The sequence below is a fragment of the Lasioglossum baleicum genome, chromosome 6 (assembly GCF_051020765.1).
Source record: "Lasioglossum baleicum chromosome 6, iyLasBale1, whole genome shotgun sequence".
NCBI lineage: Eukaryota > Metazoa > Arthropoda > Insecta > Hymenoptera > Halictidae > Lasioglossum > Lasioglossum baleicum.
In genome coordinates, this window is record NC_134934.1 from 4,922,599 (window position 1) to 4,943,790 (window position 21,192).

A 21,192-nucleotide genomic window follows, 5' to 3' on the forward strand; every position below is an offset into this window, starting at 1 on the left:
ATGAAAAAAAAAACATATTTTTCGGGAAAGGTCCGAGTAAGAATCCTGTCGGAGCGAGAAACCTGTTGCTCGAATAATGTCGTGGAAACGACTACCGATCATCGAAGAGAATACTCGATCGTTTCGCGCTGTTCGAACATTTCGTTTCGTTGATGAGACGCGAAGAGCGCTCAGCACGGAGACGCAGAGCCGCGACCCCAATTAATCATTCGGAGCAAGAATATACGTTGTATGTAGCTCGGTTAGCAGCGGCAGGCAGCGATCGCTCGAACAATCTCCTGTTTTGTGTCGCGTCGCGAAACTGGAATTGTTCGAAGCCGCTTTAATAGTTTGCGCGGATATATTGCTAACGGTTTTACCCCATCGCTCCCTCTGCGAACGAACGAATTTGCTCGGCTCGGCCGACAATTCATAATCTGAACGCGCGGTCGCGTCTTCCACGGTATCGACGACCGAACGACAGAGGGTTTATATCGTAGGAACAGTAGCGGCAGATTCCGACTCGCTGACCGAGCGGAAGACGTTTAGTACATCGGGGGCAAAGGTGACTCTCTTATCTCCTTGGTCCCATAAAAACACTCTCTGTTATCCGCAACGCGAGCGACCAGACGACGCGTATCGATGCGGTTTACGACGAGATTTTCAAAGATTGAATAGCTTCTTTATCTCGACCTCTTTGATCCCCTCTCTCCCTCTGCCTCTCCCTGTCCCTCATGCTTCTCGTCCTTCTAGACTGCAAGTTCCACTCCGTTCTGTCTCGTGTTGTCCTTGCTTTGCTTTGCCTTGTCGTAGTTTCTGTGATTGCCCTTTTCTCTGTTTTCACTTGCTTTGGATTACTCTTTCGATTCTACGATGCGGTGTTTCGAATCTGTCCTTAGGTATTTTACGGACCGAGGCGACGAGACGCGACGGTGATCTCTAGACTGCGGATGTTTATGCAATTTTCAATTTTTATAGGTAAATTTTAAGAAAGTGGCATGACATAGAATACTATTTTTAATAGGAACAGCCTTTGTAAATACAAAACAAATAAAAATCGTACTAAGTTCTATCGAATTTTATGTTCTAGCATTTTTTGAAAGTTTTCATAAGCGATAAGTACATGAAGATCCGCAGTCTAGTGATCGCGAATCATGGCTAGTTAGGGTTGCCAGAAATGTTTTATCCAAATATAGAAGAAGTAGTGAAAACTGCAATTATGTGTATATGAGATAGGCTCAAAATATAGGAGTTCAAGTAAAAGAGGTATACAGCACATTTTAAACTTTTTTATTCAAACAAAGATTTTTGAAAATTCCTATAGGTACGTAAAGATCAAGTTCAAATATAGAAGACTCATATCAAATATACAGTAGCGGACAAAAGTTTAAGACCGCTCTAAAGAAGACGATAGCTTTTTTAATATTGTACTATACGATTTTTACTTTTTTGGGAAAGCTAGAGCAATTAGTTTACTAAAGGATGTGAAAAGAAATTTATTCAAAAATTGCAATTGATCGGAATTGTTGAAAAAATACTGAAAGTTGAATTTTTAACTTTTTTATTTGGGCCTATATTGAAAATTTAAAAAATACGTTTTGTAGATCTGTGTCAATTAAACATATTTTGACGAAATTTTCAGAATATGTTTAATTGACACAGATCTACAAAACGTATTTTTTTAAATTTTCAATATAGGCCCACATAAAAAAGTTAAAAATTCAACTTTCAGTATTTTTTCAACAATTCCGATCAATTGCAATTTTTGAAAAAATTTCTTTTCACATCCTTTAGTAAACTAATTGCTCTAGCTTTCCCAAAAAAGTTCAAATCGTATAGTACAATATTGAAAAAGTTATCGTCTTCTTTAGAGCAGTCTTAAACTTTTGTCCGCTACTGTATATAGAAGATCTGGCAACCCTACGGCTAGTTCCCATCGACCGACGACCGACGACCGTTTAAATTTGCGCGCACCATTATTTAACCCTTAGCACTCGAATAGTCACTTATTCACAATATTGTTTACATTATTAACCCTTGGCAGTCGAGGAGTGACTCAGAGCCACCACTAAAAATCACTGTACCATTATATACAATATTGTTTATTAGGTTGGAGGGAAAGTTCTGTCGTATTTCAAATAAGCAGGTAGTTTTGCTTGTAAATCAAAATTAAACACATGTTGCTAATGATAAGTCATTGGGCAACGACTATTGACAGGTTATCTGAAAGATGGCAACAAGTTGTTACAAATAATGGAAATCATTATTAAATATGTTGGTATCTAATCAATATTATTAGTGTTATAACATTTTGATATCAAACACTGGTATCAAATTTGATAACAAATGATAAAAATTATATACAATGAAATTATTCTAGGTCGAAAGAAATGTTTAATTTTCGGATTATAAAATAAGCCCGACCCGAGGATTGCGCTTGCACTCGTACAAAACGATCGGTAATAGTACGGTCGAAGTTCGGGTTTTTCTTACGACCACCGAGATACTGCTCGAGATCGCCGCTCGGACCCCTAAATCATTCTTCGTCGTCGACTTAATGGGCTTGTAAAAAGAGCTCGTCTCCCGTTGCTTCGGTCCTCGGCATCGAACCGCAGCGACGCTCGTTTCACGTCCAACGACCTACGGATTAACTTGTCTTACGGGGTGTGTTCGATGAAATGATCTTCCATCGTTGGTTTCTCTACTCGTCGATCGAATCAAACATTACCAATCACTTCGCGAATACGAGCATCCGAATCAAAGTCGATCTATCAGTTCATGAATATTTTACCACTATTTTGAAATTTAAGGGTATAACAATTAGGGATGGGATCAAGTACCTCGCAAACAGGTACGAACTTTGATTGATTGAATTCGAACTCTCTAGTATAAGTACTTCAAAAAACAGAGATAGTACTCCTAAGTATACTCGAACCTATGCTAGACAGTTTCGAACCTTTTACAAGTACTTTGGTAAACGGAAATAATACTTGCAAGTATATTCGAGAATCTTCGTCAAACAGATTCATATTGAACTTGATCCCATCCATAATAACAATATAGTTCGTTGGATTCGTTTTGACATCAGCTACAATATTATAAAGTAAGAAATATATAGTGATCTTTAACACTAAACCTACCACTATTTAATATTTCTCTAATTTTTTAATTATTGAAAAATTATTAAGTTGCCTACATGGAAATTGTTTCGATCGATTTCTTTATCCCAGCACATATTGTAGTAAAAGTGGCAAAAAAATCTAAATAAATTGAGTCATGTCATTTTTATAAGCTAAAACATTTCCATCGCTTTTAGTGCTCGGTAGGTTTAGTATTAAAAATTAAAGGTGACCTTGATTTTTTACAGAATAAACATATTTAAAAAAATTTGTTGTATTGAAATTTGTAGACCGCTAAATGTCGATTAACTTTTGTTTCAAACATATTTTTGTCTCAATACCGGAACTGCCTAAAAAACCATGTTCCGATTTCAAATAAACAATAATCTATAATAGTATTCATAAAATGTTGATTTTTAAATTCTTGTTCTAACTCTAGATGCATTAAATACCGATATGAGACAGTTTTTACCAAATGAATTGCTAGATCGGCCGCCCAGGTCGGAATCGATATCGAAGGTATAAGATGATCGAGAACATGCGCGAAACGAGAGGGTTGTGAGGCGACCGGTAAAGGCGGGGTAACCCCCATTTGTCGCTATCACTCTCTTGGATGCGATCTTTGTGGGGACAAGTGTGGAAGGTTAAAACATTTAACTAGAGAATGCAGAGTAATGCGAGAAAAGATCCGTATCGAGGATGTAGTGAGCGGGAGGAAAGATAGAAATGTCGAAGAGTGGTTGGAGCAGTTGAGGAGTAAGAGAGAAAAGAGAGCATAAATGTACCAAAGAATATACCAAACTAAAAACAAATGTTAGGGAATAGGAAAGAATGCAATAATTAGGTTAGTAATAATTAGGATACAAGCAGAGTAGGTAAGGGTAGGAATGAGTGAGACAAAGAAAAAGAAAGAGTGAGAGGAGGTATGGACCGAATGTGCGAAATAAGATAGATCTGTAAAGTTAGGTTAATGTAAACCAAGTCACATTTCTTAGCTGTAAGGCTGAAATAAAGCAAATACATACATACATACACTACCACTCTCTTATCCTGTATTTTGGACATTGCTCGTTCGCGAACCACCGAACCCCCTGCTCTCGACAATCGCTTAATCCTTGTGTAGCCAATCGCATACCCGGATACCCATTTACTGCATTTCTTTCAAAAACTTATTAATGTTCCGCTAAAAATATTAAAAAATTTCTCTGGATGTCCATTCTTTGCTCACTAATATATTGATCTACAGTCTTAAAATGAGAATTTGTGCAAATGTGTTAAATATAGACGGTTTTAAGCTTCTCCCTGTGTACTGCAAATAATGAAAGAAAAAATTTGTCTGCACAAGTATTCGTGAAATTAGATTGATTTTCAAAGTATTGTATACTTATCTTTTCTCACAGATATATCATTCCTAGAAAATTTTCGAAAATTTTCCATTCGTCAACTTTTTATTTCCGTGTTTGTCAGCTTGGGGTGCATTTGCACCCCAGAGAGAAGGTTAAATAATCTACACATTTTGGTTGGCCACATAAGGTTTCGCGGGAACCTTGAGCGGGACAGGAGCGTTTCACTTCGGATACTTGCGACGACACAAACAAGAAAAGAAGGAGAGAAGGAAAATATTAAAGCGGTCTGCACGCACAGAGGGAGAAGGACAGAGGGGAAGGAGGATTTATGAGAAGAGTGGAGGGACAGAAAGAAAACAGAACCCTCGGTGAATCATTAGCGACAAAGCCCGAGGTGGAAACAATGTCCTACGGTTAGGTGTTTCGTTTGAAGGCCGGAAGGTTAGGAGAAGGACACACTATGAGGACTCACAAGTCGAGAATTTTTTTTGAGAATGCTTAAAAAATGTTGCCAGAATGTATCGAGTATGCATCGAGAATGCTTTGAAACTGTACCCGAAGTTTCTCTGGTTCGAGCTGAGCGTCTGCTTTTCGAGGGGACTTGGTCGTTTTAGAGCAATCGCGGGTACCACAACTCGCACGAACCAGTCAAATCTATTCCTCTGGTATTCTGGCAACCACGAGAATGTGTATCGGGTTTCTGTCTTTTTTTTTTTTGTTACCAACGACGGTCGAGTATCGTTCATCCTCGGCCCCGTATTCGTTTGGCCCCATTAACTCCTCCACCGCACCGGAGCTCAGGGTTTCGAAAAAAAAGAAAATGGCCCATGAATCTCGAGCACTGTCAATTATCGGGGAGACCCTTTCCCAAAACCACTCCGCGCCCAGTCACCTGTTGCCTTTTGTTTTTGGCGCAAGAAAATTCACGCAAGGAAGGTGGTCGCATTCGAATAAACTAAACTCCACCGAGCAGGAGTTTAGTTTTCTTTTCATAGAAAAATGAGCGGCGCGCAAATCTTCGTCGACATTAACATTATTGAGCCGAGCGGCCGACTGTGTTTGCTTGCGTGCGGCATGCGGTGTGCGATGGACGGAACAGTAAACAGGTTCGTTTTCTAAGACCCTCGAGAAGAATGCCTGGCATTATGAGCTGCGAAACAACGAAACGCAGACTGCGTGGCGTAACGGGAGAAGAAAACTAATCGTGCTACGTGACACATTTTTTTCTCTGTTTTTCGTTCGGCTCGTCCCTCGTTTATCCTCTCACCCTCAGACAGCACACGCTCGTCGCTCGTCGCCCGTCGCTCGTCCCAGAACCTCTACTTCTCGAATTCCAAATACGGTTAAGCGCCACCCCAGTGCGACGCGTCTGCGAGAATCGCCGTTCGAAACCATTAGTTTTTATGAGAGTCCGTTGCTTGTGATCTTCACGATCGTAAAAAAAAAATAGAAAGTCGTCGGGAAACTGAATGTCGCACAGTTTTGCTTTGATAGTCATAGGGGTAGGTGCCAATCGCATATCTATCGCGATCTTTCAGCCCGTTAAGGATGTTCTGGAGACTAAAGTACAAGAAATTCGAAATCCATCAATGTATTGGCAATGAAAGCCATTCATGAGTATATTTTTGTTTTTGAGTGCATTTTTTGTGGAGTTTCTAGTTGCGTTTTTTCAAGGTTTAAATAGGGTTTGAAGTGGAATTTTATGAATTCTCCATAAGAAGACGTGTTAAAATGTGCAAACTTTAAGTTGCTATAATCCTTAAACGGTGCAGCGAATCGAACCCAAACTTTGGTAATTGCATTAATTTAGTAAGAATTATATCTTGTCGAATTTTCAAAAATTTTGTAGCGTTTTTATATACCTCCAGAACATCCTTAAGGGGGTAGACTTGTTTCGAGGAGTACAAGGGTGCTTTTCAGTAGACAAAAGCGCTAGATAAACGTTCAATCTAGACCGACGTCGCTCTCAAAAGTCCTATTTTACCACGTTTTTTACGTTTACGAGGCGTAATTTGCATTACTCGGCGGCATGTAGCTGTCACAGCTTGATGGAAATAGCTACTTGCGCAACTTTATGCTTCGAAATAATGCAAATTTCGCCTCGTAAACGCAATAAATATTACGATTTCGAATTTCGAAGAATTAATATTTCACTTTTTAAAATACTGAAATAACGTACGGAAAAGAAAATGGAATATTTTTTGTTGTATCATTATTTGTGGCAAATTTACGTTATATGCAGATATTTAACAAGAAAGAACTCGTTGAATCGAGATGGAAAAGTTATGATGACAGTGAGCAAATTCGCTCTAGATTAAAAAATCACTTGAATGAAGTTAAAATCACGACAGATGAATCACGTTTAGTGATTTTGTACGCCATTAGTAGTTGTAACCCAATAATCGAAACCGGGAACAGGAGTTGAAAATTCGCGCAACAAAATTATTATGTCAATCTAGATAAATGCCTCGATAATGATGAGAACATTACCCAAGTTATCCTATTTCTAAGATCCACAAATATTTACTACACTGTAATTATGGGAGCAACAACTGTGAACTGATTTCCTCATCGTGTACTAACTATGTCTATTTATAAGGATTCGACTTTGTATACATAACATATGTATAAATTCTAGTGGTCGCTGATGACCTAGATGTTGATGCGGCCTGTATAAATAAATAAATTGAAAAATCAAACTTCTTATGTCTACGTATATCATAGAAATGGTGGCAACGCGTATCTACCTATTAGTGCATACACGTGTACTACGGATCGTTGGGTTGAATTGACTAAACGAATAGTCTGCGGTGATCCAGCCGTAACTTGGCTGGCTCGTTGGTCTAAGAGCAGGTTTGCTAGCTGGAAAGAAGCGAGAGCGAGAGAGAGAAAGAGAGACAGTGTGTATGTGCGTGTGTATGAGACAGAGAGAGAGAGAGAGAGAGAGAGAGAAGGCGCAAAGCAGAGGAAAGTGGGGAACGGCAATAAATCAGTCGTCGAGGGGTCGGAGGTCGTCAGCGGTGCCCCACTATATTCACATCGAGGGCGTAATGGGGTATTAAGCTTGGAGGACTTTCGAGTTAATTTTCTGGTCTCTCGAGTCGCAGCTGCGAACGAGAGTCGATTATTAGTTTCGACCGATACACTGATTTTTCTCCCCTTTTTCCACGGAGCTTCTAAGTCGTATTTTTCGTCGTCACGCCGCGACTACGACAAAAAAAATCATGCGATTTATCATGCCAGCCCGCCAGTCAGCCGGTCGGTCGATCAACCACATTGCGAAATCGTATTATCGGAAAGATCGAGTCTCAACCGCGATATCTCCTGGTAAACGTCTGATACGCCGGACGGTTCGGCAATTCGTCGAGCATCGCAATATTTACCGAGAACAAGTTTCTTATTAAGGATTTTCTTTGGACGATCGACGACCACGACAAACTCGTCGCTCACGGACACGGACACAAACAACCCGCTAAACCAAACAAATAAGCGGTTTTCACGCGACTCGGATCGGATCGGCTCTTTACGATCCGGAAAGTCAAGAAATAAGAGCAACCAGGAAAATCCGTTCCGCAGCCCTCTGGTCACCCGTCACCCCTTTGTTTTGCTACAACCGAGAGTTTGTTTTTACAACGTGGTTGAGGGATTAACACTGAACCCGCTGATCCTCGAAACTAACTGGTACATGTTCCCTTATAAAAATAACCAGATTCATTTTATTCGAACTTTGTTGTCCAATCATTTCTTATGAAATCGTTTTAATTATTTGAATAATTGTAAAATCAAGAATCGAGACCCGGTGAGTTTGGCCGGTGGTGGTAGGTTTAGGGAAGGCGGGATGCGCTTTCTCATTTCTCGATAATGCAAAGATGGGGGTTTTTCAGTAGTGTGAAGCGCTAGATAAAACATCAATCTAGGCCACAATCGATCTCAAAAGTCTTTACGTTGCGTAATTTGCATTATACGGCAGCATGTAGCTGTCGCATCTTTATAAAAATAGCTACATGCGCAGCTTTATGCTTTCGAATAATGCAAATTACGTCTCGTAAACGTAAAGATAGGGCGATTGAGCGTAGATTGATCTTTTATCTAGCGCTTTTGACTACTGAAACAACCAATCTTTGCATTATCGAGAAATTGAGAAGGCGCATCTCGCATCTTAGCAATCCTGGAAACAAGAGTCTACCCTCTTAGTGCGTTCGGCCACCGATTTGTGTACCGAAACTGTACGAATTCAACGAATAAATCCGTATTATATCGTAAAGCTGAGAAGAAAATCCGAGCTTGCGACGATCTTCTGCACGAGCTCGGAAGCACACGCCTTGCGTCAGGGAAAAGGAAGAGAAAAAAGGAAAGAACAAGCACAGAGGGGTGAGATTAGGGGGAATAGAGAGAAAATGGAAATTGTTTGCGGTGCAGGCAAGCGAGCGGGCAGGCAAAAGCAAGCGAACGAGCAAGCAAGCAAGCAAGCAAGCGGTCGAGACGGGCGGGCAGGGCAAGCAGGCCGGTAGGGCAAGCAGGCAGGCAGGCAGGCAAGCAAGCAAGCAAGCGAACAGGCAAGCTATGGCAAGCGGGTGGGCAGGTTTACGGTACTCGCTGGCCTGCCGGCGAACAGCAGTTCTGACGTCACATCCTGCGCGGGCGGACATCCGGTTTCGTTGCCGGACTCCTGTCCCGAAGCGATAACAAAATCTACGTTTGTTAAGAGAGGAGAAAGAAACCACGCGAAAAAGAGAGAATCGCTGCAGTTATTCTTCCCTGTTTCGAAAATTGCTCGAACCATTCGTCGATCGGATTTGTTCATGCTGGTTTCCTTTCGCGAAAACCGAAAACGCGAAACGAATCTAGGCAAGGCAAAGGGAGACAACGTGGAACGCGAAACCCCCAAATCGGCCGTTGGGAATTCCATCGGGATTAACCTTCTGACCGGACTACGGTGCGCCTTTCCTTTTCCCACCCGCGCCCCTGAGCCGCCGTACACCGTACGTGTACCCTCGTAGAACGAAATCGTCGTTACCGCTTGGTTTTCCTCCTCGGCAAGGCTGTGCAACAAACAAGGCCAACTGGAAATACGCGTGTCGCACACCTAACCCAGGCTCAGCAACAACAGTCCCATGGGACGGTCATTTACAAATATTTGCCTCGTTATTAGTTTATGGGGATGTTTGGTTGCCCTGCATCGACCGTTTACGATCCGTGGTGCCTAGTTATCCCGAGGACCGCAAAAAAAAATTCCCGCTACGAGCTGTACCCCTGTAGTGAACTCGTTTGCTTCCACGGATTACGCAACGCGTTTTGCGCGGTCATGATGCTATAGCAAGCCGGCCGATCCGATCCGATCCGATCGACGATTTATCGATCGACCATGCAATTCTATGGTTGTCAGGAAGAACGCTGAGATTCGGTTTCGAGATATTGCCGTTTCAAGTTTTCATCACTAATGCTTTGACACAGGACACCGGTTAGATTGCTTTATTTTTTGGAGCCGTCCGTTTTCATGAATTTTTCTGGTAAATACGTAAATCCTATACTAAGATGAGTGTGGCATGAGATATGGAGAGATGGGTGACATAGGAGAACTGTAAACCAAATCCAATTTCTTGGCCGCGAGACCGAAATAAATAAATACTATTACTACTACTACTTAAATCCTATACTATGAAGCTCAATTAATGCGTAAACTCGAATTTTTTAAAATTGTGACATGCGGCATTTTTTCTTGCAACCACAGAATTTACATCCGTGGAAACCATTTATACGCAGACGTTGGAGCGCGTGACAAAGACACGGGAGCAACTCTTTGAATGAAAATCAACCAGCTAGGATCGACGATCGTGATTACGATGGATCTCGACGGATCGTTCGAACCGCAAGTCACAGATGGCATTAGCTCGCGGAACTTTGACGATGCCGCGCAAGAACAACAGCAGGGACGATTGCGATTTATTTACGGCATCCGACCTTCGATCTTTGACTCGCTACTCGAAGTACGTCCGTCGCAAATTGGAACTGTCGAGAGGAAAACTGGTTGGAGGGATGGGACCGCGGGAGGATGTCCGCCCAGCGGATATTTTGACAGACGCGGCCGCACCAAGCAGTCGCGTCCATCGCGTCTGGTACTCGCAGATAAGAGCCGGCGTGCGCGCGTGCTCGTCGGGGGCGTTTTAGGGGCGGTTTTCGATCCTATGGGACTATGGGACTTGACTCGACTCGACTTGGCTTGGCTCGCGGGTCCGTCGCAGCATCGCGTCGCTAGCTAGCTAACTAGCGAACGACTTCCCTCGGGAAAACGTTGCGCTCATCAACCACGCCGAGGGGTACGCCGTTATTACTGACAAACAATGCGTGTACGAGGCTCGTGTCGCTCGCTGGTTGACTCGTCGACGAAAGGAGCTGTCTCTTCGACCGATAACGACCCGCATAAGTATACACGCATATACGCTCGTACCTACACGCGGACCGTTCGAAACGCCACCGACGTTGTCGCGTTCCGACTTTGGCCTCAACTTAGTTTCCGTTCTCGGACGCGTATGGGAAAATAACTGGCTTTTTTTCTTATCACCGACCCCGGTTCCAACAATTCCGTGTGTCGACTACGAACATTGTTACACAGCTTACCGGCGCGGAGCGGCGTACGGTCGCTTATTGCCGCGCGCGGATTGTTCAGCTGCCTTGGCGAGGCGACAGAAAAAAAGAACGACGTTTGTAAAGGACACGTTGCGAGCACCTCCGTAAACGTAGCGCAGGTGGCGGTACCACGTTCCAAACCGTATCATCGAACAAGAAAACTTTACACGTTCTCCGACCGGGTTCACCCCCGAGTCAACTTGTATGTATTGCGAGGACGCGGAATACGAGGCACGGAGCACAAACTGCTAAACACGAAACACGGGATATATCGCGGCGCTCACAAGGAATCGTCGGTGCATCGTTGCGTTGTGTACCGAGGCTCGAACTTCGCGGTCCACCGGAACAACGAGCCGCGGGCATCTGCTCGATATGTACTCGGATATTCGATAGAGTATACCGTGGCTAGCGCAAAATGCCACGACAGACCAAGGAGTATTAACATCGTTATGGTTTATCTGCGCGTCCTTGGCTAATCTCTGTCCGCGAAAGATTACCGTATCGCAGGAGTTACGTTACGTTACGCCTCTGCCGCCTTAATACTATACCAGTACGTGGGCGTTTCTATCGCTCCCATCGCTCCCATCGCTCCATCGCTCCCTACGCTTCCGTTGATCGGCGTTTCTCGGAAGATATACAATACATAGAAGTATTAGATATCCCCGTACACAGTTCCTCCCGGTATTCTTCTGGTCATCTCTTTCGTTCTCTCTTCTTGTGCGCCCCAGTGCATCGAGCTTTCTTTTCTTACGGTACATCTTTATTTATTTATCCGGCGAACATGATCATCGAATTAACGGCTTACGAATGTACCACCGTTCATCGTTACTTGGAAACGAAACGTTCGAATCGAACGTTCGACACATCGCATGCAGAAGGTATAATCCCATAAATTTTGCGAATCAAACTTGAAATTAACTAGAATCAAATATACGTTGCTGTTGCAGTTGAAGTTGCGAGGTAGAAAAGGACAAAGTAGGAGCACAGAGGGATTACCGTGAGCGAGGAGAGCCAAGGAGGTCCGAGGAGGTCTCTGGAGGTCCGAGGAGGGTTGAGGAGAGCCGAGTAGGAACGAGCAAGGCGAAGCGGAACGATGCGTTACGTTCGGTCATGCTGCGTAGCGTTATCGCGGGTCCGGTCGCCAGCCGATACCTTATCTAGAGTAGTTGCACAGTTCTACTAACAGTGGTTCCCAACTCGAGCACAGTGTGATCTCCTTTTAGATCGGCGAATCGTTCGTACGGTCGCGCGTTGCGTCACGTCGTCGTCGGTACAGAAATCGAGACTGGAAACGAACGAAACGAACAAGTACGAGAACAAGGCTGGCAAAAAACAAACGAGATGGAAAACACTTGTCAAAATCCGAAGCAGGATTGAAAACTTTCGCGATACGCAGCAATCCCGAAGGACAACGAACAACGGAAAGATTCGTCGATCGAATGCGCGCGACGCGACGTTAACAACAAACGAATACGAATCTAGACGCGAGAAGAGCAGTATCGTTGACGGTAACGATGGCGGCCACCGAGCCTCGGGAACCACGAAACGCGTCCAACTAGAATTCTGCTCTATACTAAACCGGAGGAAGACTGCTGGTAGGAAGGAGTTAAAAAGTTTCTTCGCCGAGCGCCGGTGTATCGCAAGATAACTCGTATCGCGGTGGCTGGTACACCGGCCGATAGAACGCCACCCACCATTTCGCGTTGCACGCGTCTAAGATAGAACTCGTCGTTGTCGCCGTCATCGTCACCGTTACCGTTACCGTCACTGTCACCGTCACAGTCGTCGTCGTCGCCATCACCACCGCGTATGTCGGATATCGTATCAACTCGGTTAGTATGCATCATATCATTTAGCATTTCGTGAAATCAGTCGCCGCGAGAATCGCCTCGAATTCGGTCACCCTCGGTGCTGTTCCATCCACGTCTTTCTACCTACTCTAATGATACCAGACTCATGCTCCTTTTCGTCTATTCTCGCCATTTTCATCAATGCTCACGCGACTATACCCACCTACTATAGTTCTCTTTCGTTTCCGTTTCCGTTTCCGTTACCGTTACCGTTCCCGTTACCAATACCATTTCCGCAACCGTATTCTTGTGCGTTTATGAAAACGGCCCATGTAAAACCGCAGACAAATCGACGAACGCTATGCCGAGAAACCAATTATTGCACGAGCGAACTTCGGTCCGACGCGCGACGTTTAGAAAATCACGCGCAACCATCGAGAGTAAGTAATAGTTTCCAGTCCCTTTGCACGTGGGTTACAAAGCCTATGCACCACGGTACTCGTGCACCTCGAGAAACGCGAAAACAATGGGTACTATACGCGCGAATATAATCGGCACAACGGTACGCGACAGCCGCGACCGACAAACGAAAACAATCATCGAAAGACGTTCCACGTCGAGACGAACTCTTTATTTGATGCGTTCCTTTTTAAAAACAACGCGTGTAGAGGTACATACTGGGACTGTTACTTTCCTTCGAAGATTTTTCAGAAACTTCGAAAGTGACGAGAATCGAATTTCCGAAACTTCGAAATTCGAACCTCCGTAGTAAAAAAAAAAGAGGACTAAAAGAAACGGAGTTTCGAAGCTTCGCACTCCGAAATTTCGCTGGTAAGTTATATTTTATACAAGTACGGACACTCCTACATTTCGAAAAAAATACACCACCAGAAGTGAAACAATGATTAAGTTCCGAAGTTCCCTTCGTTCCGTCGAATCTTCGAAGAGTCGACGCTTCGAAAAAGTAACAGCCCTGGTACATACTCGCTGTTCACGATTCTCGACGACCACCGTTAGCACGTAGGGTTGGTCGAGCAAATTTAACCGCAAAGGCGGAGCGACCGCAACCGAGGAGAAAGGGATTCTTTTCGTCGCGACGAGCCACTCGCGTTTCTGTGCCGTATATTCGCGTAGCAGCCATTTTTAGTCATCCATGATGCGGCGCATCCTCCTCCTTTTCCTCCTTCTCTCGCCATGATTCTCTTCTCTCTTCTATCTAGGAGTCTACCTGCAGGAATCGGACATAGGGCATCAAGCATCAACAGTGTCGACGGTTCGCTCACTCGCGAAGTTTGAAAACATCCAATAAGACATTTCGTAAGCAATGCCAACGTTGTTCCATTGTTGCGTACATTGACCCTCGACGGTGGAAGATCATCGATGCTAGAAAAATTCTGATAACGAATGGACTTGGACCTTACAGTACAGTCGGTCGATCGTAGACGCGCGCTTTCGATGGCTCTCTTTCGATCGAGAATGTCTTACGGAAATCATTGTGGCGCGCTCAGTTACTTTGCTGTCTAGTTTCGTGCAATGCTATAAACTACGAACTACAAACTGTAAACTGTAAAATATAAAGAATCGATGTACCACGAACGAGTAAGTATACGAAAACATGTTCGACGAATCGATCGCCGAGCGAACGAAAAGGAAGAGGAGTCGACGAAGATGTTGACGAAAGCAAATACGACAAGGGGAGGAAAAGGAATGTAGGTATACGGATCAACGAACAGTCACGGATCGAAATTATGACGCAAACAACCGGCCGTTCGTACGCGACCCCGTGATTCATAACGCGTACCTTACCGAGTACAATTCATCGAGTTTATTTATACCAGAGCCTTTCTTCCTCTCGATAGCTTTCCCGACGCGCGACCAGAGCTTCGGACACTCCAATACTCCAATTCGAAGAGAAAACCAACAATCCAATTCGAGGCTCAAAATTACGTAAACGATATCATATGTACCTACATACCATAATATGGCATAAAATAGTACAGTGTAAGGTAACGTAACATATAATAAAATATGTATATTGTGATACAATGAGAAAGAACGCTTACGCGAGACGCTCCCAGCTTCCGGCAGCATATTTTTTGAGGAGTTAGAACTATTAGTTTACTACATGACGTGGAAAAGAAATCTTTGAAAAAATTGCAATTGGTTGGAATCACAGGGAAAATGCTAAAAGTTGTTGTTTACAATTTTTTATGTGAGCCTATATATTGAACATTTTAAAAATACATTTTATAATAAAAAATTTTCATCAAAATGCGGGCATAAAAAGATGAAGAAGAATCCGTAAAAATCGTGAATCTTTCAACATCGTGAAAAACTGCGACTTTCTCCGTGTTTAAACGTTTGTCGCTCATTGAAACGTTGACCGATGTTGATGAAAATTTCAGGATATGTATAATGGTTACATAAACAACATATAAACAACAACTTTTAGTATTTTCTCTGTAATTCCAACCAATTCTAATTGTTTTAAAGATTTCTTATTATCGTCGTGTAGTAAACTGATTGTTCTAACTCCTCAAAGAAAATCCCAGTCGTATGATCAAATATTAAAAAAGCTATCGTCTTCTTACAAGTGTCCGAATATTAATAAGAGTCACTGTAGCGTGGTTGTCCGATTCCATCGTTAGCTGTTCGATTGCAGTTGTTCGATAGTTGAACTATTTACGCGTGGAGGTCGCAATCCCCCGATCCCGTAAAACCGTCGAGCAAAACTACTTACCGCATTCGCGTGGACGACGTTTGGTTATCTGCCGATGAATCTGACCATTCTTCCTTCTCTTCATCATCGCGCGCTCAATTCCTTTCCGCGTTCGTCTTTGAATCTATCGATTGATGCCAGACCGGACCTATCCTCCCGATGATCGCGATGGTTTCGTTCACCGTCACGACGATCGCACGTTACTCCGAAAAAAATAAACGTATTCAGTCTCGATTTCGATTCGAAACGCCTTGCTTTTCACTTACAATATTTATACAATAACAAGAAAATACAAGCAATAAAAGTCTATATTGATCATTTATTAGTTATGCACATAACGAAGAACCAGCGGCAAAGTGAAACTGCTGCAGTTCGCTCGACATAAAAAAAGTGAGAGAAAGAGAGACGGAGAGATAGAGAGAGCGTGAGTACGAGAATATGAGAGGGAGCGCGCGCAAAAGAGAGAGAGAGAACAATCGCTTCTCTTTGAATCGTCAAACAACCGAGTGCAATATAGATTATTCTGCCCTTAATTTTATCGAGAAAAAGCTGTACAAACCCGCTTTAGAATCAATAAGAAAACCAAACTAAATGTAGATACATTTACTGAAAGCGTTCAACTGGTCGGGGATACGGCTACAGCGCAGCGTATTGGTTAGATGGAGGATCTCAGTGGCCATGTATGCAACGTGCAACGTGCAATGTGGAATGTGGTGGGAGTATCGCGAATAGTACCGAGGAAAACTATGCGTACCGTCGACGTAGATCGTTGCAGCCCAAGGTACTTACCTCCGTTCGCACGTATGCGCCAATTCCATCGGTTTCTGTTTATCGTCAAACGCGCATGCGTCCCTTTTATCGTTTACCAGCAAAACGCGTTTCTGTTATCAGTTAAACAGAATATATATTATTATGTATACCCATGTACATATACATATAGGTTCGTGTACACGTGTATCCATATATACATATATACATATGTATACAATACATGTACGATACATTCTGTTCGACTAGTCCCCTCCCGAATGTTTTCTTGTTCCACTGTGCGGCGTTACTAATCTTGCCCGCTTCGTTACATCCCCTTTCGAAATCCAACTTTTTTTCCTGTTCTTTTCCATTTTGTGATTAATCCGTCGACGCCACCACTGTCGATTCGCCTCTTTCCGACTACCGTGCATTAAAAGCGATTCAAATGTTTCAGCTTACGAAAATCACGAGGCTCTATATTTATTTAGATTTTGTGGAATTCTTATTACAATATGTGCTTGGATAAAGAAACTTATCGAAACGATTTCCATGCTAGTAATTTCATAATTTCAATAATTGTTGAACTGCTAAAATTAGATGGATGAAATATAAAACAGTTATTTTATAACGTAATAAAAAGTCGTTAAGGGGGATGATATTAATTCTTATCTTATTCCTGCTTCCCGCAATCAATGCAGAATATTTTTATTTCGCATAAAGATCCGCAGTCTAATAATTGTAAAATGAAAAATATAAAATCGGTCATTTGATTGGCAGCGGATTGAACAAACGCACTGGCTGCACGATATTCACTGCATCTCTTGCAAAAATACAATAGTTGAAATACGCACGTATCCTTTTCCGTTTTCTTTCTGCAACGTATTTATCGCAAGAAATAAATAATTGCAACGCAACGTAGCGCAAGTCGGTAAATAGGTAGGGCTGTTTTATTTACCCTTCCTGGATCGCGAGCCCTATTCGTACTCGAGAGAGCGATACGACAGAAAAGAAAAGGTGCGGAGTTCGAATTGAAAAATGAAGGCGCGTCATCGCATCGGTGCGCCGCTTGACCTTTTCAAAATTTGTTCTCGCAATGACTCACCGGCAGGCACTTCGTTTTCTTCCGTACGATGAGCCAGCGTTAAACGAAAACAAATTACCTGCGCCTGCGACCAAGAAAGTCCGGTCAACACGATCTACAAAGCACCGGTGACAAGGTTCAAATGCGGCTGACAAAGGGTATACAATTGGCATTCGGAATCTGGCAAAACAGGCCGCATCTTAGCATGAATCATCGCGCAGATCCATGCTACCGTTACTACCAGCTAATATTCCGCTACCAACTATGATAATACGCGACAACAATAGCGTAAAACAACGACCAATCAACAAATTTTCTGGTTCACTGGTATCAGGTAATTGGATCGATTTAGCCGAACAAATCGATATCGATCAATCTAGATCGGTCAAGGGTACATACCGAGTTACTGTAAACAAATCCGTATCCACGGCTAAGTTTATTCGTTCGTTTGTCTTTCATAAGCTCGGCCGATCGATCGATCCGATTCACGTGTCCATTACTATTCATTCATCCAATTTACCGCGTGTTTCGCGTATGCCGTATCGCGTTTCGCATTTCGGCTCGCCGCTACGTGTCACAAATAAAGTCAACGCTTGCTCGTTCGAATACCGGTTCAAGTGGCAAAATAATTAAGCTACTGTTATTTACAACTCTGTCAAAAAGATTTCCCATTGATGATAATTGAACTGCTACCGCGCAATGGTACCTTCAACTTCAACGAACAACAAAAACAACTTATTGAATTGTATTGCTAGCAAAACGAACCAGCAAATTGTCGTTATCGCTTTCGGTTAATTACCCACGCGAAACTATGCCGGTATCCCCTCCAAGGTGAAGACAACTCGACACGAAACTAAGTATACATATACGTACGACAAAAATGGAGGATTGGACAACCGGCCAAAGGTCAATTTCGACTTTGCTGCCGACGAGCAAGCAACCTTATTCTTAGACCAACTCTACGAGTCGCATGTCGTCACGTACCGATAACTGCCGTAAAAATGTCTACTCTAGTATCACGGTATGACCTACATCGATCTTCCATGGACTATGCCTATCGTGCATCTTTTTCGCTTTCTCTTAGAATTTTGATTTTAGTCGAATTTCATCTGTTAATAATTTCGAAAACCAGACGATACCCCGTTCCGTGAAACGCATTCGAAAGAACAATGAGAAACAGAGGATAAAAAAGTGCTTCGTTCAAACACGTTTCTTAAAGTCAACTTTATTCTATTTTCCCTTGAACGTATTCGATTCTGGCCAGATTAATTATCGCATCTACATATATGTATAACTGCTCGTGTTTCCCGTTCACAATTTCGGTACAGTTCTGGGAAAACAATGATCAAAATTAATTTGTACCCTGTGCAGTGTACAGTTCTACGTTATGACCTACAAAAATGCTCGCGTAGAACGCGTACAGTTTTCTTTTTTTTCAGAGGGAGGAAAATGGAGGAATAACGTACTCTGAAAAATTGCATGTTCGCATCCGACTCGGGCGCCTTCTATCTATCCTATATCCTATATCCTGTGTACTGTATACTGTGTAGCGTATCGTAAGAACATTAATCGATTTTTCATTTGTTACATTCTTCGCAGAAAACGTGGGTAGCACTGGTATTAAGTATTAGGTACAATGTAATTCGTTTTGCAATCTTCTACGAAATAGTTCTCTCCGTTCAACGTACTCTCTGATTTAAATCCACGAGCACGTGCACGCAAGAAAAGATTTACATGTATCTGGTTGCCATTGTATTCCGGATAGTTGTAAAATAAATGCATTTTATGAACGCGGTTAAAATGTACAATTCCATGCTATGATTTCACACCTTTAGTACGAACAAGACAATGGACGGGCGCATGCCACAGAATCAAGGAACGTACATATAGCACTTTCATCAAAGAATTCTTTAATCAAAGATAAACCAACAAAACAAACGTATAAACACGGTGGTGAATCGATGAGGTAATCAACAAAGAGAAAGGAAGTGATTGGGTATTATTGGCGCAAATTGCAACGTTCTCGTTGGAAGAGTGCACAGTAATCGAAATACTCTGATCGCTTCCCGTTTCCAACTCCAACCGATCGGCTAGATCGGGTACGCAATTGGTATCCAACTAGAAGACTATCCTTAACCGATTATTAGGCCACAGCCCAATCTAAAGTGTTGTTTGCTATGATTCATCATGCCGCTTAACGCGAACGAAAATGGCAGTGGTTGTAATTTCTTTTCCAAGACAGCACCGACCGTCCAATTCGTGTCGACGCTTCCTACAAAAAGAAATCCCCAATTATTTTAAGCTTCCTTTTCGCAAATTTCGCTGCATCCGATCGAAAACGAACACTATACCTCTAAACACTAAATCGGCCTTGGGTAAATCCACTTGATAAGCAATAGTTCCTGTAGCTTCCTGTATCCGGCTATTAATTTCTAACTCTGCACCAACTTGCAACTGTTGACTGGCTCTCTGATGAAAGCAGAGATGGCAACCAGATAATCCTGATGGAAAAACGGGCATATTAAGATCGAGACATGTTTCCAATGTTAGAATTTCAAGTTGGAATCGAATTAAAAAAACGCACCGAGACTACCGCTGATGGTGGAATCTCCATTCGTATATCTTCCGGCGAGCGAAACAACAGCTACTTGACCACCTGGTACAGCGGGTCCCCGTTGATAAGCCAGTTCCCCGCCGAGTGCAACAGACGGTGTTACACTATGAAGGTAGTGCATCACAAAAACACCTGAAAACAATTTATCCCTCTACGTACGCTGTAATATTACATTCGTGATTCCACTATTCTATATCTCGCGCGCTTACCAGAAGCGTCGACTATATCTGGATTAGCTACTGTCAAAGAGGCTGTATAGGCAGCACCACGATAATCCGTTGTCATCTGCACAGCGGTAAATTTATTTTTCTGTACTTGGGTCGCTAGCTTTCCTCTTAATCTCTGTCCGAACTGATGAATCACATTGGCATTAAGATTTCCGCTTGGATCGATGTCACCTAGCAATACCGGATAACCTTCCGTAGGTACTGGTTGTTTCGTACCAACGTACGTTGCTCCGAATCTGTATCCAGACGGACTGGAGGAACTCAAGTTTATCGTATGAGAAATTTGGAAGTGATTACTGAGTCCCTTACTGACCATCAACTTTGCTCCTTCGAAATTTACAGGGAACACATCTGTCATAACATTGATGTACATTAGTAAAACTCGTTACATTAGTAGAACTTATTACATTAGTGGTACTCGTCGCGTTTAATAGCATTAGTAGAATGGATGAAATCGATGGAGATACCTTTGCATTTCTTATGGAGGTCTTCGATTGTGCCTGGATTTTCCATACGTTCCGCGACATCGGTGGACGCGAATAGTCCCGTGGATGAATCTTGCTTTCCCACATTGGGCAGTACACTTGTACCTGGAGGTGGTGGCGGCGGCGGTGGTGGCGGTGGAGCTGCAGCGGCTAGTACGTTTCCCATTTTTGCTCGATTGTATGGTTAACAATGATTTCGCGAATTCTGATTTTTCCGATACGAATGCCGGTGCACTGGAAATATTTCAGCAAACGTGCACCTGTACGTTGTAAACGTACCTCCAATACTTGTTTCTATGAAATTCGTCAGCGAAAAATCCTCGCGGTTAAACGAGTCGGCGTGCTTCTCCGGGAGTCGCCATTTGTAAGAAATAACCACTGGTACTGTAGTCACAAGATACGCAAGGGTACACGTAAGTACTTACGTGTAGCTACTTTTACCTACTTACATGCAC

General features: G+C 42.9%; 3 protein-coding genes across 9 annotated transcripts in view; 1 reads left to right on the top strand and 2 right to left on the bottom strand.

Moving 5' to 3' along the window:
- LOC143209820 (uncharacterized) overlaps positions 1–16,398 on the bottom strand; it is a 42,750-nt gene extending 26,352 nt beyond the window's left edge. Inside the window, exon 1 of one of the 4 annotated variants that reach the window (XM_076425996.1) lies at positions 15,602–16,309. In XM_076425996.1, coding sequence (XP_076282111.1) covers positions 15,602–15,668 — 67 coding nt within the window. In that variant the 5' untranslated portion in view covers positions 15,669–16,309. Of the gene's footprint in view, positions 1–15,601 lie in introns of all 4 variants that reach the window. The other 3 variants (XM_076425998.1, XM_076425997.1, XM_076425999.1) reach the window with 3 other exon arrangements.
- Positions 1,692–19,106, top strand: LOC143209831 (uncharacterized). 4 transcript variants are annotated; one of them, XM_076426027.1, is made up of 3 exons: positions 1,692–11,949; positions 12,019–14,570; positions 14,721–19,106. In XM_076426027.1, the coding sequence occupies exon 1, from the start codon at positions 10,249–10,251 to the stop codon at positions 10,702–10,704; it is 456 nt and encodes a 151-aa protein (XP_076282142.1). In that variant the 5' UTR covers positions 1,692–10,248; the 3' UTR covers positions 10,705–11,949; positions 12,019–14,570; positions 14,721–19,106. The 4 variants fall into 4 exon arrangements, with proteins under 4 accessions (XP_076282142.1, XP_076282140.1, XP_076282143.1 ...); XM_076426025.1 differs by having other exon boundaries at positions 12,019–13,301; positions 14,082–19,106; XM_076426028.1 differs by having other exon boundaries at positions 12,019–12,903; positions 14,082–19,106.
- Positions 18,950–21,123, bottom strand: LOC143209828 (mitochondrial import receptor subunit TOM40 homolog 1). Its single transcript, XM_076426019.1, has 5 exons — positions 20,720–21,123; positions 20,235–20,603; positions 19,996–20,157; positions 19,763–19,912; positions 18,950–19,683 (listed from the first exon to the last, which is right to left on the bottom strand). Exons 1-5 carry the CDS (start codon positions 20,901–20,903, stop codon positions 19,544–19,546), a joined length of 1,005 nt encoding a protein of 334 aa, XP_076282134.1. The 5' UTR covers positions 20,904–21,123; the 3' UTR covers positions 18,950–19,543.
- Positions 21,124–21,192: the final 69 nt, after the last annotated feature.

Bases quoted from the DNA above. Each gene is read 5' to 3' on its own strand.
- LOC143209828 (XM_076426019.1), bottom strand. From the start codon at position 20,903: ATGGGAAACGTACTAGCCGCTGCAGCTCCACCGCCACCACCGCCGCCG. The intron at 20,158-20,234 runs GTAAGCGCGCGA...AATTGTTTTCAG, and splicing joins AGATATAGTCGACGCTTCTG to GTGTTTTTGTGATGCACTAC. The intron at 19,913-19,995 runs GTGCGTTTTTTT...TTTTTCCATCAG, and splicing joins CACCATCAGCGGTAGTCTCG to GATTATCTGGTTGCCATCTC.
- LOC143209831 (XM_076426024.1), top strand. From the start codon at position 10,249: ATGAAAATCAACCAGCTAGGATCGACGATCGTGATTACGATGGATCTC.